This window comes from Microcaecilia unicolor, chromosome 3, assembly GCF_901765095.1.
Source record: "Microcaecilia unicolor chromosome 3, aMicUni1.1, whole genome shotgun sequence".
NCBI classification, from domain to species: Eukaryota; Metazoa; Chordata; class Amphibia; order Gymnophiona; family Siphonopidae; genus Microcaecilia; species Microcaecilia unicolor.
In genome coordinates, this window is record NC_044033.1 from 145503742 (window position 1) to 145521285 (window position 17544).

General features: G+C 44.0%; 1 protein-coding gene across 1 annotated transcript in view; it reads left to right on the plus strand.

Annotated features, from left to right (window-relative positions):
* The first annotated feature begins 249 nt into the window (after positions 1-249).
* The window catches only part of GALNT2 (polypeptide N-acetylgalactosaminyltransferase 2), a 483612-nt gene continuing 466317 nt past the window's right edge, over positions 250-17544 (plus strand). Inside the window, 1 exon segment of the mRNA XM_030196432.1 lies at positions 250-485. Coding sequence (XP_030052292.1) covers positions 387-485 — 99 coding nt within the window. The 5' untranslated portion in view covers positions 250-386.

Sequence of the window (17544 nt, forward strand, 5' to 3'; positions counted from 1 at the left end):
GGAGGGGGACCCACAGTCTCTGAAAACGTTTATAGATCCAGCGTTTCAGGTTCTTTTATACTCCGAAAGCTAAACCGCTCCACACAATACTCCCGCTGCTCAGCTAGCTTCCGCCCACCGCACGTCGTCAGCAGCGCCGAGTCGCGAGCCCAGACCCGCGCCGGGAAGCCACAGGCTCGCCGCAGCAGCCCCGCCCCCCCGGCAACATGTGATTGGTGGAGCAGCGCGGCTCGCCCTTTGCCCCCTGACCCAGTGAGGCTGGCTAGTTGGCCAGCAGCACGGCCCTTCACTAGTCGCACCTCGGCGGAAAGTGTACGGGCTGACTGCTGTTGCTGGGGAAGTTGGTGTCTTCCGAGAAGCCGAACCGGAGAAGAAGCTCGCTGACAATGCGCAGGAAATCTCGAATCTTGCTCTGTTTCGCCTTCCTTTGGGCGTTGGGCATAGCTTACTACATGTACTCGGGAGCGACGCTCACCGGCAGAAAGGTAATGGGGAGTCTGGAGGCGATCATTGCTTCCTTGGGCTCTGATTGCGAACGGTGACTGTATGGTGTAGCTGGGCTACAGACAAGTTGAATGCTCTGCTTTCCTGCAGCCGCCGTGAAAAGAGGGGGGATGGGGATGGGGTCGGGGGAATGATGGCTCGCTTTCTGCTTTACCGACTGGTATAGAGCCGTAGGAGGTTGTTGGATGCAACGTGAACATGCAGTTGTGTCTTTAAAAGGCCGCAAAAACACTGCTTTTCGAGTTCGTGTGTGTGCCTTGAGGGTGTTCATTGGAATGCAGTTGCCAGAGAGGATCCTTTAAGGTTGATGTTTCAGATACGACCACTCTCCAACTAGAAATAGCCACGTCCCAGCTGCCGGGGAGGGAAGTCATCGGGATCGCGGCTGGGCCGGTGGAATGGAACTATATGCTTTTAGGCAAATCTTCAGCCTTGCGATGCCCTCCCCCTTGCAATTAACTTCAAGTGCCTAGAAACCTTTGAGCGTTTGATAACCTGAACAGTCATTATGATCAGTATCGTCCATTTAAATATTATCCTATTGAGGATAATTTCCAAAACCCATTTACTTGAATAGAAGGAAATTCTTACGGTCCTTGTTCTTAAAACTACAGGCTGATGGCTGTTTTGTGTTTGCGTAGCAGTGAGGATTATTGCTTTGTTCTAACTCCAGCCCCGTTTGAAGCTGCTGGGCCACCCTAATGGTTGGGTTGTCCATAGATCGCAGGGTGTTTTATAGAAATAAGTTGCCATTTCATTTACTCAACTGCGCCTTTCTGCAGGTAGTGCATGTAGGTAATATAGTAGTTAATTCATTGCCTTATCAGCTGAAGCTAATTTGCTAGCTTTTCTTTCTATATATCGAAATATATAATCTATATATATATCTATATATATAATCGTTGGATTATATATTTTGTGAGGAGGATGGGGTTTGAGTTGCGATCTTAGAACCTGAGTCATATCCTTAGTATGTTTCTTCTCTGGGATTGTGAGATGCTTTCCTGCAGGTGAGCTCTGCTGGCATCCCTGCCTTATTGCTGTGTGTTACTGCAGTGTTTGCTTACAGAAATATTCTCCACAATAATGTTGGCAAGTTCGTTTTTAGTGATTAGACCTCTTCTCAGTTTTCATGTTTCCCTTCTGGATGAGTCAAAAAGTTCCTGTTTACTTGAAGCAAGTGTTAGAATTAAAAAACTTGAACTGCAAACTTGTGCCTTTCAGTTCAGGAGGGTAATGGTGGCATACAAAAGTTTTTTTTAATTTTATTATTACTAAGGTATGCTAACAGATTTTAGTGTGTACTAAGTGTTGCACTAACGGGCCGATGACCAGAAGCACTGCACTGTTCCAAACTACGCTCTAAAAATAGTGCCGGAACAGCGCAGGGCTATAGCACAGTTATGGTCAAAGCGAATAGCATGCAAATTTATGCATTCTATTAGCTCTGATCTTAGGTGTACTTCTGCCCAAGGCACAATCCTCTTACAGAACTTGTTTAACGGGTCTGGGCTGTCAAAAGCTCAGAGCTATCAAACAGCAGAAGAGGTTTGACAGGTCCACGATTTCTCCTGGACCTGTCAAATCTAAGCCCGCCCCCCCCCCAACCACAAGACCTGGAGGGCCCCCCCCCCCACCGCCACCCCCACCCCCAAAACACAAAAACCCTGGTGGTCCTGTGGGACTGCTAGCTTCCCCACTGCCCTGAACAAAAACACCCTGGTGGTCCAGTGGGACCGCTAGCTAGCCCCCCCTCCCACTGAACCACAAGGGGGGGGGGGTGGACTTAAGTTTAACAGGTCCGGGAGTAAATCCTGGCCCTGTCAAACGTCTTCAGTGGGTCTCCCTCATTTCTCTCTTGCTGGCAAACCCTAACGCTAGCTCCAAGCTGGCGTAGGGTTTGCAGTGGTATCAGCACCCTTGTTTGGCGTGCTTCCCTCTGATCATGAAGGAGGAATGCAGGAGACCCTTGTTTGCACGCAGTTAGCATTCAGAGCCGGCAAGCACGTTATTACACGCGTTCACTGGCTCTGATCATGGGGCGGGAGCAAACATGGGTACAAGTATGGCACTGTTGGCCTCTAGCACCCATGTTGGCTTCTGATCATCTAAATGCTGCACAGTCCTTTTTGTCCTATGTGCTGCATAGCTTGGAGAAGAGACGGCTGAGGAGAGACATGATAATAATGAGTGGAGTGGAACAGGTGGATGTGCAGCGTCTGTTCACGCTCTCCAAAAATACTAGGACTAGGGGGCACGCGATGAAACTACAGTGTAGTAAATTTAAAACAAATCGGAGAAACGTTTTCTCCACCCAACGCATAATTAAACTCTGGAATTCGTTGCCAGAGAACGTGGTGAAGGCGGTTAGCTTAGCAGAGTTTAAAAAGGGGTTAGATGGTTTCCTAATGAACAAGTCCATAAACCACTACTAAATGGACTTGGGAAAAATCCACAATTCCAGGAATAACATGTATAGAATGTTTGTACGTTTGGGAAGCTTGCCAGGTGCCCTTGGCCTGGATTGGCCGCTGTCGTGGACAGGATGCTGGGCTCGATGGACCCTTGGTCTTTTCCTAGTGTGGCATTACTTATGGCACTTAAAGCACACAAATGTGTTAGTGTGCACTAAATCTGTTAGCACACCTTAGTAGAAGGACCCCAAAGTGTGTGGGATTTTATTTATTGTTACTTTTAACCTTTCTCCCATTGCCATTTGAGACAGTTATGTGAAATAATGGTAGAGTGCAACATGTTAGAATGCAGTAAGAAGGATCAGACTCTCTCTGAGAGCCTGGGGCTATTTCCAGCTTTTAAGGGCTATTGCCATGATACAAAAAAAAATAAAATAAAGACACGTAACTTTTGTTATGTTGTATATTGTACACTGCTTAGAGAGAAATTTCATGTCCACATTGAAACATAAACTAAACTAAAAGAAAATGCAACAGAATGTTAATACATATATTTTTTTAACAAATGTGTTTTCTACGCAGATGAACTTTTAGTAAATTAACAAGCATTTAAATTTGGCCTCCCTTCTGAGCTTGGAGCTCAGGCCAGAAGGCCTTCCTCACTCTTTCTCTGACTGACCCTGACAAGGGGGGAGGAGGCAGAGGTTTGCCATGCTCTAAAGAGGAAAACAGTGACCTGTTTAAAAGTATGGAAGAATGGGATTCAGTCTGCCACTCAGGATTCCATTTACTAAATGCTAATGGAACAGGTCCATCAAAAAATGATGGGCAGAGACAGGGACCCCATGCTTTTGCAGTGTCTTTCCTCAGCTGACCTGGCTCTGATAAGGGTATCTATCCTCCCAATGCAGTGCCTTGTATTCAGCAGGTTGGCTCGCCAGCTGCCAGACCATAAGTGAATGTGAGATAGATGGACAGCACACAGTGCTGTATGCCTTCTGCCTGTGGACAGTTTCACCAGTTGCCTGTTATATATATATATATATATATATATATATATTTTTTTTTTTTTTTTTAAAATTTTATTTTATTTTAAATGTTTCCTGGTACTAAACTTCTGTGAAGTTGCCTAGCTCAGCACTGGGAGTAGTACTGGATTTATGGATGGAAACCTAAATTATGGATGTCCTGTTGGAAAGAGAGGCGGCCCTGGGATCATGCGTAATGAGAGAAGTTCATGGGCCTGCACAGATTGTCTCCAGGATCTCAGCCTCGGCTCTGTAGATGGAGCATAACCTCAAGTTCTCACGTTCAGGTTGCAGTGGCGACTGCCATTAGAAGGGAGAAAGTAGCTTGAAACTATAACTTTTTGACTTCCATTTACTCCTAGGGGAATTCTGTGTACAGTATTTTAAAATTCTGCAGAATTTTGCTTAGTTTATTTGCAGTAATGTTTTACAGAATTCCCCTGTTTATAAGGCCTGACATTCCCTCCTGTATTTCGGCTTCCAAGTCCCCCTCTCACTTCAACTGTAGTTCCCTGTAACTGTAAGCACACCCCTCCCCCCCCAGTCTTCTCCTGCATGCAGTACCCCACCTAACATTCTCTTTCTCCCCGGGTACATATTCCTACCTCTTATTCTCTGTATCCCCAGACACACACCCCCCATCTCATTTTTCCTGCGCCTGGCACACACACACCGCCTCCTCTCATTTTTCTCCTTCCCCCATCACCATTGGCAGTGTCAGTTTGCTCTGCCCCTGTCCTCACCCAGCCTCCATGGCACAGTCTCAGCTTTGTCTGCCACCTCTCCATTCTCATGGCGCAATCTCGCCGTGCTCTGCTCCCCCCCCCCCCCACCAGTCCCCACGGCACACTCAACTATCGGCATTGGCTACTCTCCTCAATCTCTTGCCCCCTCCTCTGCAGAGATTGCATGGCAAGAGGAGCGGGGAGTGAACTACACATTGGGCTGATTCTTCTGCCCCTACTATGCTAGAAAAGACTGTTCACATGGGCCTCTGTAGAGGTGGGGGATTCTGCGCTAATTGTGCATTGTACTGTTGTGGGGAATTCCCCCAGGAATACTACTTGTAAAGTGGAGCCTGCTATTGTGATGATTTTTTTTTTTGATATAGCAAACTTTATGGAGGGCAGGTTATTTTATCCTCCTGCTGTGTTCTCCAAGGCATAGGCTGTCCTGATGTTTAACTAGCTATATCTATATCCATGGGACTCTGTACTTTGTCCACCTTATGCTCTCTGAAGGCCTTCACTTGTTACCTCATGGCTGCTGTTGTTGCTGTGATTAATACATTAATAATATTGATTTGTATAGTGTGTACCAGATATGTACAGTGTTCTGCATGTACACATAGGGCCAGATTCAGTAAATGGCACCCAAAGTTTGGCACTGTTAAGATCCGTGCTAAGCTCCAATTCTGTAAAGGCCGCTTAACGCTAACCACTTCTTAATTAACATAAATAAAAGCAGCCTGCTGAAACCTGGTGTAAATGCTTGCGTGCAGCTAATAGCAGTTGGGCATGTAAATGGCCCTATTCTGTAACACTGCATCTAAATTTTGGGTATTTATTACACAGTTTCTATAGTGCACTATCAGACTTTCTAGGTGGTTTACAATTTTCACATACAGAGTAAAAATAGTTCAATAACACCTGCTCTTCCAGCAAAACAAACAAAAATCACAGATGTCCAGCATCTCTAAGCCTCCAGATCAATACCAAAGGCCTCCTTCACACATCTTCTAAATTGACCATAGTTCTTCAGTAGGCAAGTTTGATCTGGGAGCTGATTCCACAGCCTCGCTCCTTCCATTTAAAACATTCTCAATCTGTGATCTTCCAATCGTTTATATTTCACAGTAAACTTGATAGCTTTTGGGCTTGCGGGAGTACATAAGATATAAAATAAATAGGACTGGAAATGTTGAAAGGAGAATTCTGGTTGTGTTAGTCATTACTAATCAGTCTCTTTTTGTTTGTAGATGTAGGTGTGGAATATTAGACTCAGAAAAATTCTGGGCCCCCCCCCCCCCCCCCCCCCCCCGCGCAAGTCTAAAGCTCAGTGTGAGGTCAGGATAGGAAATACTTGTCAAGTAGCTTGTAGCAAGGATTTATTTATTACGTTTTCCTCCTACTTCTGGTTCTCCAGCATGTTTGGATTCAGGGCAAGATACACTAAAGACTCGTTAAAGCCCTTTCCTTACCGATTCCCTTAGCGAATCGGTAAGGAACGGGCATGCATCAAGAAATAGGAATGCAAATGAACTGCTCGTTGTAGCTCACTTGCATTCTCTATTCCATCGTTAAATAGTCGGCCGGTCGAGCATGCGCAGAGCAGCCAAGCGTTATGCTGGCTGCTCTGCGCATGCTGAAGACGCCGCGCTGCTCACCCCCCCCGATGTGGCTCGACAGAGGACAGTGCAGTTGAGGATGCCCATCCAAAAAAAAGTCCATTTTGGCCGCCTTTCTTCCCCCTGCAATAATAAAAGCGTCTTTTTTGGCAGTGCTTCACTCAGCTGAGAGACCTGGAAGTCCCTGGGCCAATCACTACGTGTTTAGCAGAGACTCTCTCAGCTGAGTGAAGCACTGCCAAAAAAAGACGCTTTTATTATTGCAGGGGGGAGAAAGGCGGCCAAAATGGGTGTTTTTTTGGATGGGCGTCCTCAACTGCACTGTCCTCTGGATCGGAGGGGGTGAGCAGCGCGGCGTCTTCGGGGGGGGGGAATGACGGGCAAAATAGACGTTTTTATTATTGCACTGATGAGTACTTGACTTTTTTCCCCGATTTTTTTTTTTTTTTTTTTTTTAACGTTTGTAGCAGTTTTTCAATCCTGCGCAGCCCCAACGAGAGGTACAGACCGCTCGTTAGATTTTTCAGCGTTAAGGCAATCGGAAAAGGTTAGTGCATCTCATTACGATAGGGTTCCTACACAATTTGCTCATCTGCATTCCGTTTTCGTTAGCTGCTACCGTTGTCCTTGTCGGAAAAAAGTCTTTAGTTAGTGCATGCCAGGATTTACTACTTGCTCGTAAATGGCTTGTTAAGTTTAGTACATCTGGCCCTCAGACTGAGATTTTGTGCCATTAGTGTTTATTTACACTGCATAGGGAATTTATATCCCCTTCCCCCAATGCACTTGCAGCAACCATCCTGGGCCAGGAGAGGAGGACGTACAGTCTGCTTTGGCTGCCCTGTAGGCATCACTTCTATATACCGTATTTTTCGGACTATAAGACGCACTTTTTTCCCCCAAAGTTTGGGAGGAAAATGGGGGGTGCGTCTTATAGTCCGAAGGTAGCGATTCCGGATCGCCCTCCCCCCGAGTTCGGGATCGCTCTCCCCTACTCACGTCAGCGATGTTCCCTGGTGGTCTAATGACATCGGGGCAGGAAAGAGCCCCCTCTTTCCTGCCCAGCGCGCTGCTCTTCGTCCTCCTCCGTCCTCCTGTATGCTGCCTGACGGTCTCGGCGAGATTCAAAATGGCCGCCGAGACTCTCAGCGGCCATTTTGAATATCGCCGAGACCGTCAGGCAGCATACAGGAGGACGGAGAGCAGCGCGCAGGGCAGGAAAGATGGGGCTCTTTCCTGCCCCGATGTCATTAGACCACCAGGGAACATCGCTGACGTGAGTAGGGGAGAGCGATCCCGAACTCGGACAAGACGCACCGGAGCACCTAGGTTTTAGAGGAGGGAAAAAGGAAAAAATTTTTTTTTCCTATTTCCCTCCTCTAAAACCTAGGTGCGTCTTATAGTCCGAAAAATACGGTATTAACCAAAGCTCCTTTCCTGTGTCTCTAGGGGCCTCTGAGCACTGCCTTCTGGGTGAGGAAGCAGCCTAATGCAGTGGTTCCCAAACCTGGTCCTTTTGCTTGTGTTACTGTTTTTAAAAAGTAAAAATTTGATCCTGAATCAACTTTCTAGCCATATTTCAGACTAGCTGGAAGGGTTTATAGTGCCAAAGTGTGGCAGTTTACATCCCTCAGAGGAGGAATTAAGTTTTCACTGAAAAATTGTGGTTTTAATTTTTGATGATTTCTCTTGCACTGTATTCGGTTCTCTTTATGAGTTTATCAGAGAGATGTTTCAGGCGCAAGTGGTAGAGTGTTAAATCATCACTAACGAGAGTGGGGGATGGAAAGGCTGTTTCTTATTTATTTTTAAAATTTATTTCACAGTAATATAACATCAAGCAATTTTGAAGGAGAAAACACAAATTTCAACATCAGTCACAGGTGAATAGAGAAAATTTAAAAAATGTACAAAAATTTTGTAATAATCCGATCACAATCGTAAAAGATACAAATCAAATGTGCCAGAAAGGATGACCAAATAGGAATGTTGTTTTTAAAAAAGTGAAGATGCAGAGAGGCTGGAACCTACTCTGAGACCCATCCTAAGATCTCCAGTTTATTATGGGCCCACCTGTAACATTCCCTCTAGATTCTAGGAAAAACCTTAACTGTGATAGCTCAAAATAGATCGGGAATCCTATTTACCTATTTCACCACACACTTATGGGGGAAGCATAATTGAAATTTAGCATCCAATAAGAATTGCTTTCTTCTCTTTTGGGTTCATGTTGAAACATCTGGAAATAGTAGAACTTTTCCACCAAGAAAAGACATTTCAGGGGATCTAAAAAGTCTGAAATGGACTTCTTTATCTTGCTGAAAAACAAGGGACAGTAACAGTCGTCCTATCCAAAATTACTACTTCAGATTTCTCCAGAATAGTTGTAACACCCAGCACAGCTGTAGAAGCTACAAGCAGCATATGTTGCTGTGATCCCTTAGCTCACGGCCACCCTGAGTTGGTAAATAATAGTTCTCCTGCAAAGGAGGATATTTCAATATATTAAAAAAAAGTCTTAATCTTGTAGAATAAATCTTTAGAGGTTATGACTTGAAGGAAGTTCAAAAATCTCAAATTCACATGTAGTTTTCAAAAATTTCAACCTTTCTATATAAAATCAGTCTATCCTGTGCTATAGAAGTCTGAAGGGACTTAATCTGTGTAACCTCAGACTTAAGTTCTTCTGTCTCGTCTCTGCGTGGTTCTGTAATTTCAAGCTCTGAATTTTAGACAGTAGAAAAACCACTGAAGTAATCGGAGAACCCACAGTTGCCCAAATTGATTCCAGAGTAACTTCACCAAAGGGGGGGGGGGGGGGGGTGTGAGTGCTCTATCTCTGATGGTAAACTTCCATGTTCCACACATGAGCCAGACACTACCGCAACCTCCACTCCAACTATCACTAGTTCCGAGTTGCTTCCAGGTTTGGCATAGTTATAGCTAATAGCTGTATCAGGTGGGAAAACTTTGGCAAGCCAGCCCTCCTACTAGCATACTTGATAAAGCTGCATTGGTCAAGTTGGCACGCAACACAGCACCTCCTAGTCCCTGGCTTTTTGTAAATTTATCTTGCGTAGGCTTGCTGGTTACAGGGCTTAGCCTAAAATACTCCTAGTAATGTGTAAAGCATATGCATATTTATAGAAATTTGCCATAGAAAGTCTATGCCCCCTTCCAAAATGTTTACCTTTCTGTTGCTTTGTAGCCTGGAGGTAAGGTGCATTAAAACAATGTTTGCTCCATGTGGCCACATATCTTACGCTACATGGAATAGCTTGAGTAGGTGTTATCTCCTCCCCACTTTGTACTCCTGTAGTAATCCTAGATACTTCCTTAGCGTCCCTCTGGACCGGTCCAGGAACTGACTGGTGGGTTGTGCATGCCTTCCAGCAGGTGGACTGGTCCGGAGGGACTAAAGGAAAGCAAATTAGCAGGTAAGATCTAATTTCTCCTTTTAAGATCTGGTCTTGCAAATTGCTTTGAAAAGCACACACCAAGTGAATTGGCTCCACCTGTGTTAAATTGTACTGATTCACATGCTGACAGGATATATTTTTGTGGTTCAAAGAACAACAGAGTCCTTGAAAACCTCTTTTGAGTGTGGTCCAGATGGCTATCAAGAAGTGGAAAGATTATGCCCTCCAAACTGGATGATTGAGCAAGGAGACTGATCAGGGAGGCCAGAAGCAACTTTGAAAGGAGAGGTCAAAGCTTAGAAACGTAGAAATATGACGGCAGATAAAGGCCATATGACCCATTCAGTTTGCCCATCCTCTGTAACCCCTAATTCTTCCTGTTCCTAAGCGATCCCATATGTTTATCCCATGCCTTTTTAAATTCTGGAACAGTCCTAGACTCCACCACCTCCACCGGGAGGCCATTCCACACCTCCACCACCCTTTCTGTGAAATAGTGCTTCCTTAGGTTACTCCTAAGCCTATTCCCTCTTAACTTTGTCATATGCCCCTTCATTCCAGAGCTCACCTTCATTTGAAAAAGGCTCTCTTCCTGTACATAAATGCCATTTAGATATTTAAACGTTTCTATCATATCTCCTCTCTCCCAGCGTATACATGTTCATAAGTCTGTCCCTATAATTTTTGCATTCAAGACTGCTTACTAATGTCGTAGCTGCCCTCTGGACTGATTCCATCCTGTTTTTATCTTTCCGTAGGTGCGGTCTCCAGAACTGCACGCAGTACTCCAAATGGGGCCTCACTAGAGACTTATACAACGGCACTATTAACTCTTTTTTTCCTGCTGGTCATATCCCAAACACTCCACAAACGTGGCGTGCATGGTAGCAAAAGGAAGCCATTGCCCAAGAAAGCCTGCCTTTAATCCGTCTTGAAAGGGAAAGAAATGTCATGAGATACTATAGCCATGCAGCAAAAAGGTTTGCAGTCCAGCAAAACTAAAATAGAGCATTTAGGCCTTGATGCAGAGCTTTGTTTGGCATAAACCCAACACGTGACATCAATCAGAGAGCACCATGCTTGCTGTGATGCATGGTGGTAATAGCATCATATTATGGGAATATTGCTCATCATTGGGGACTGGGGCACTTGTTACGCTGTTAGGACAATGAATGAAGAAAAGTCTAGAAAAGTGCTTGAGGGAAACTTTTATGCCCTCTGCAGGAAAGCTGAAATTGGGATGCAAGGTCAACTTTCAGCAATGACTCAAAGCTCAAGCTCATAGCCAAAGCTACAGTGGAGCAGCTAAGAAACTGAGAGGTTAATGTCCTCAAGTGACCCCATTTAGAGGGTTGAAAATTTGTGGGAAGACATGAAAATTGCACCTCAAGGAGCTAGACATAAGTTGAACAGTTTCATAATGAAGAATGATGAGTGTTACCTTACATATCAATACACCATACTCTGCACCTTTCAGGGGAAAAATAGTTTAGAATTTAGATTTATTATTTATAATCCTCCCTTCTCCAGGGCAGAGAACAATAAAACATACATAATATACACATAAAACAACAAAACATAATCCACTATGTTCAGCAGTCAACTAACAGAGGTCAGTAGTCCAAAGGCAACTAGTAACATAGTAGATGACGGCAGAAAAAGACCTGCACGGTCCATCCAGTCTGCCCAACAAGACAACTCATGTGTGCTACCTTTTGTGTATACCCTACTTTGATTTGTACCTGGGCTCTTCAGGGCACAGACCGTATAAGTCTGCCCTGCCTCCCAACCACCGGCTCTGGCACAGACCGTATAAGTCTGCCCAGCACTATCTCTGCCTCCCAACCTCCAGTCCCACCTCCCACCACTGGCTCTGGCACAGACCGTATAAGTCTGCCCCGCACTATCCCCGCCTCCCAACCTCCAGCCCCGCCTCCCACTACCGGCTCTGCTATCCAATCTCGGTTAAGCTCCTGAGGATCCATTCCTTCTGAACAGGATTCCTTTATGTTTATCCCACGCATGTTTGAATTCCGTTACCGTTTTAAATCATAAGTACATAAGTATTGCCATACTGGGAAAGACCAAAGGTCCATCAAGCCCAGCATCTTGTTTCCAACAGTGGCCAATCCAGGTCACAAATACCTGGCAAAATTCCAAAAAAGTGCAAAACATTCTATACTGCTTATCCCAGAAATAGTGGATTTTCCCCAAGTCCATTTAATAATGGTCTATGGACTTTTTATTTAGGAAGCCGTCCAAACCTTTTTTAAAACTCCGCTAAGCTAACCGCTTTACCACGTTCACTGACAACGAATTCCAGAGTTTAATTACACGTTGAGTGAAGAAAACTTTTCTCCGATTCGTTTTAAATTTACTACACTGTAGCTTCATCACATGCCCCCTAGTCCTAGTATTTTTAGAAAGCGTAAATAGACGCTTCACATCTACCCGTTCAACTCCACTCATTATTTTATAGACCTCTATCATATCTCCCCTCAGCCTTTTCTCCAAACTGAAGAGCCCTAGCCGCTTTAGCCTTTCCTCATAAGGAAGTCGTCCCATCCCCTTTATCATTTTCGTCGCCTTTCTCTGTACCTTTTCTAATTCCACTATATCTTTTTTGAGATGTGGCGACCAGAATTGGAACACAATATTCGAGGTGCGGTCGCACCATGGAGCGATACAAAGGCATTATAACATCCTCATTTTTTTTTCCATTCCTTTCCTAATAATACCTAACATTCTATTTGCTTTCTTAGCCACAGCAGCATACTGAGCAGAAGGTTTCAGCGTATCATCAATGACGACACCTAGATCCCTTTCTTGGTCGGTGACTCCTAACATGGAACCTTGCATGATGTAGCTATAATTCGGGTTCCTCTTTCCCACATGCATCACTTTGCACTTGCTCACATTAAACGTCAACTGCCATTTAGATGCCAAGTCTCGTAAGGTCCTCTTGTAATTTTTCACAATCCTCCTGCGATTTAGGAACTTTGAATAACTTTGTGTCGTTGGCAAATTTAATTACCTCACTAGTTACTCCCATCGCTAGGTCATTTATAAATATGTTAAAAAGCAGTGGTCCCAGCACAGACCCCTGGGGAACCCCACTAACTACCCTTCTCCATTGAGAATACTGACCATTTAACCCTATTCTCTGTTTTCTATCTTTTAACCAGTTTTTAATTCACAGTAGAATACTACCTCCTATCCCATGACTCTCCAATTTCCTCTGGAGTCTTTCATGAGGTACTTTGTCAAATGCCTTCTGAAAATCCAGATACACAATATCAAAAAAGTGTATTGGGGGTACAAAGCTAGCTGGCTGGGAAGGAAGGTGGGTGCGATTTTCTGTTTCCGTGAGAGGTTTTCAGAGAGAGTGTAAAAGGCATAGGGAAAGCTAAGAGTGCTGGGAGGGAGGCACAGAGTGTTAGAGGCTTAGACTGCTGCTGGTGGGGCACGAAGGGTTGAGGGAGGCTGAGATTGCTGCTGATATTAGGTTGTGACTTGGATACAGACTTGTTGGACATGGTTCTCTCTATGTGACTAGGAGTCTTATCATAGACAGCAGTGCTGTTTAAACTAGGAAGATGGTGCTGGATGTGAAGTCTTAACTGGAAAAATGATTTCCAAGTTAAAATGGTGGTTCATTTGTTTTGGGTAGAACCAAGTGGAATTCCAGAGTGTACTTCAGATTGTATATACGGAGTCGGAAGTGGTGTTCTTACCTTTGTTTCCGAATGGGATAGAGCTTGGCATATGAGAGGCCACATTATTTTTGGAATTATTATTTTTTCAGTTCTGCAAAGCAGTGCTGCCTTTTTTTTTTCCTTTGGTAAATCAGTTGAAAAATCTTGACAGATGCATATCTTTTGTTTGCAAAATTAAGGTTTCTCCTGGCAGCAAGTTGCATGCAGAATGAACACCTTTTCTGGAAAGTTTCGCATTGGTCTAATCAATGCTTGTAGCTATTTGTCCTTTATTCTGGCTGGAGATAGTTCTCCTCTTTGTTGCTGTTTCCAACCCAAAGAAAACTGGAAAGAATTATACAAAAGGGGTTGATGTCTAGCTGTCCATCTGCCTGTCTGGGGCAAAATAACGTGCTGAAAGTTGAACAAAATGAGATGAAATTTTTATGGTGGTCACCAGAATGGAAGTGCCTTGAGCAGCATAATTGTTTTTTCTCCCTACTACCCTTCTTAATTCTATTTTCAGCACCTCCTTCTGCTTTTAATAATAATGCTACCAGAATGCTCCTACACACCCAATCAACAAAACATTTGAAACTATGGCAAGGCTTTTTAAAATAAAATTTGTTCAAAGTCAGATCAATATTTAATACAAAAAATCTATAATAATGTATTTAATGTTTACATGAAAAAATATTCTGTTGCACACTGTAGCTGTGAAGTTGCTTCCTGCATGACAAATAACATCAGACATTATTAGTCTTTGGAGGGGTAAAATGTAATAAGTAGGCTACTATAGTAGGTCATACTCTGTACAGAATCTGATCTTGTGGGGGAGGTTGTGCTGTTGGCAGGTCTCTTGCTGACATAAAGAAGTCCCTGGGTCTGTTTTATTAGGAGTCTGTATGCAACCCACTGAAAGCATAGAAGATAGAAGAGTATGTGAATGGAACTATTTGTTATGGACACTCCCCTATTTCAGTGACCAAAGTGGTGGAATTCAAGAAATGGGTCATTGTATCCACAATGAGGGTAGAATAGTTCTCGGAATAGTTGCAGGGAAGAGAAGTTGCGGGAAGTGTTTCCTTTCTCTTTCTCAGAGTTTGGTGATTCTGGAGAGGCTGCAGCCCAAAGATCACTGGTCAAGGGTGAGAGAGTCTAATCCAGAAGAGGCCTGGCCATAGCCCTTAGTGTTGCCATACTCGGACAGATCAGAGGTCCATTAAGCCCAGTACTCTGTTTGTAACAGTGGCCACTCCAGGTCACAAGTACCTGGTAAGATCCAAGAACAGTAAAACAGATTTTATGTTGCTTATCCTAGAAATAACACTGGATTTTTCCAAGTCCATCTTAATGGCTTATGGAATTTTCTTTTAAGAAATTAGCCAAACCTTTTTTTAAACCCTGCTAAGCTAACTGCTTTTACCAGATTCTCTGGCAACAAATTCCAGAGTTTAATTACACATTGAATAAAAAAATATTTTCTCTGGTTCGTTTTAAATCTACTACTTAGTAGCTTCATTGCGTGCCCCTAGTATTTTTGGAAAGCGTAAACAAGTGATTTACTTCGGCCCATTCTATTCCACTCAGTTTTTTATAGACCTCTATCATATCTCCCTCAGCTCTCTCTTCTCCAAACTGAGAAGTCCTAGCTGCTTTAGCCTTTCCTCACAAAAAAGTCACCCCATCCCCTTTATCATTTTCATCGCCCTTCTCTGTACCTTTTCTAATTCCTCGATAATTTGAGTCTTCAAAGTATTTTGAGTGTATCAACAAACAATAAATATGCCATCTGAATAAGCTATTGTTCCTTGGTTTGTTTCTGAAGGACCATCCCATTTTCCTGCTTTTTTTTTTTTTTTTTTTAATTTTTGGGCTTTTGTAATTCCGCTATATATATATATATATTTTTTTTAGATGCAGTGACCAGAATTGCACACAGTATTCGAGCTGTGTTTGCACCATGGAGCGATACAAATGCATTATAATGTCGTTATTTTTGTTTTCCATTCCTTTCCTAATATTTCTTAACATTCTATTTGCTTTCTTAGCCGCCGCTGCACACTGAGTAGAGGGTTTCAGTGTATCATCAACGATGACATCTAGGTTTTTTTCCTAGGCGGTGATTCCTAATGTGGAACCTTGCATCATGTAGCTGTAGTTTGAGTTTCTCTTTCTCGCATGTATCACTTTACATGTCCTTGTGTGTGTCCTGTGGAAGTAGTAGACATAGTTCAGGTGCCTGCTAACTGTCCATATTGTACCATTTGATTATGGAGAGTAGAAATGTGCTGTTCAGGAGGCCAGTGGATTTCAGAGGTTGGGAGAAGGAGTATTTAGAGGAGAGATGCAAATAGAATATCAGCTATCAAAAATAGTACTTGTCAGGAAGCCCTATAAGAGTCAGAGGAATGTAAGGTTCAGAGAGAAAAGTGAGAAGTGTGTGTTACACAAGAGTGAAGAGGAAAGTGCTCTAGAGTGAAGAGGAAAGTGCATCTTTTTTTTTTACTGGTCAAATTTTTATTAGCATTACATTATTAGCAACATTATAAGAAGGATATAGAAATCTTTTGGTACAAGTGCAGTGATACAAAACACAAAGAATAAGCAATATGAACAAAACACAAAGAATAAGCAATATGAACAATCTATTGTATATAACTGCTAAGTAACAATTCTGGCATTCAAGCAATACTAAAGAAATCATGGCATGTATTATGATACTTATATCAAGTGTCTATACAAAACGAACAAGGTATTTGATATATGATGATTGGTAAATGATTAGTGGCAAGCAAGCAAGTCTAAGTAAAGAATAAAAGTAGAAATAGGATATTAGTAAATGTGTTCATATACTTGCGGCTCCGGCGTCTGCTGCTACCCAGGTTGAGTCCCCATCGATGTTGGTGGAGGAAGTATCATTGCAGTCCATGCGGGCGTCTGCCCCTCGACATCGCCATTGAGGACGTTGGTCCTCTGTGTCGAGGCAGACTCAGTCTCGGAGCTCCCTTAGGGAAGTGCTTTCCGATACTGAGGAGGAGCGCTCGTGGGAGTCAGAGGAAGATCCCAGGTACTTTTCCTCTAATGAGTCTTTTGGGATTCCCTCTGAACCTTCCCCTCCACCTGAAAGGAGACTGTCTCCTCCTGAGAGCCTCTCCTTTTCATCGTTTGTACAGGAAATGGCCCAGGCCATTTCATTCCCTTCCCTATGGAAGTAGAGGATGAGCCCATGGCTGAGATGCTCGAGGTCCTAGACTAATTTCTCCACCTAAGGAGGCAGTGACGGCTTCTTTGCATAAGGTACTCTGGGAAGTCCTTCTGCGAAACTGGTCGTTCCCTCTGTCTGATCCCGTGATCCCTAAGATGACTGATTTCCAGTATCAGATCCACAATGAACCTGGGTTGATGAGGTCTCAGTTACCCCACAACTCCATGGTAGTGGACTCCACCCTCAAGAGAGCCAAGAGTTCTAGAGACAATGCTCGGCGCCCCCAGGCAGAGAAGCTAGGACCTTGGAATCTTTTGGGAGGAAGACGTATCAGACCGCAATGCTCGCTGCCCGTATCCAATCTTACCAGCTCTTCACGAATGTTCACTTGTGGAACTCGGTGAGGCAGCTGTCTACTTTGATTGATGCCTTCCTTCCAGAGCAGGCTGAGTCTTTTCGCCAGGTGGTCAGACAGCAGAAGGCGTGTCGTAAATTCCTGGCCAAAGGTATTTATGACACTTTTGATGTGGCATCCAGAATCTTGCTCAAGGTGTAACGATGCACAGACTCTCATGGCTGCATGTCTCTGAGCTAGACCATTCGGTCCAGCAGAGGATAGCGGATGTACCTTGCTGGGGGGATAATCTTTTCGGAGGAAGGTGGAAGACACGGTCGACCAGATCAAAAAGCATAATGATGCTTTTTGGCCAGGTGCCTTCTGCTACAGCCTCCTCAACTAGGAGAATTTTTGGGGGGCTGCGGAGTGCTCCCTATTCCTATGCCAGGCATAGGTACACTCCGGCGTCCCGACAGCCTATTTAGGCTCAGTCCCAGGCGCTCATTCTCGTCAACAGCGTGCACCTACGGCCCCTGCTGCGCATTAGCAAAAGCAAGGGAGAGGCTTTTGACTGGCTCCAGCAAAGCATATC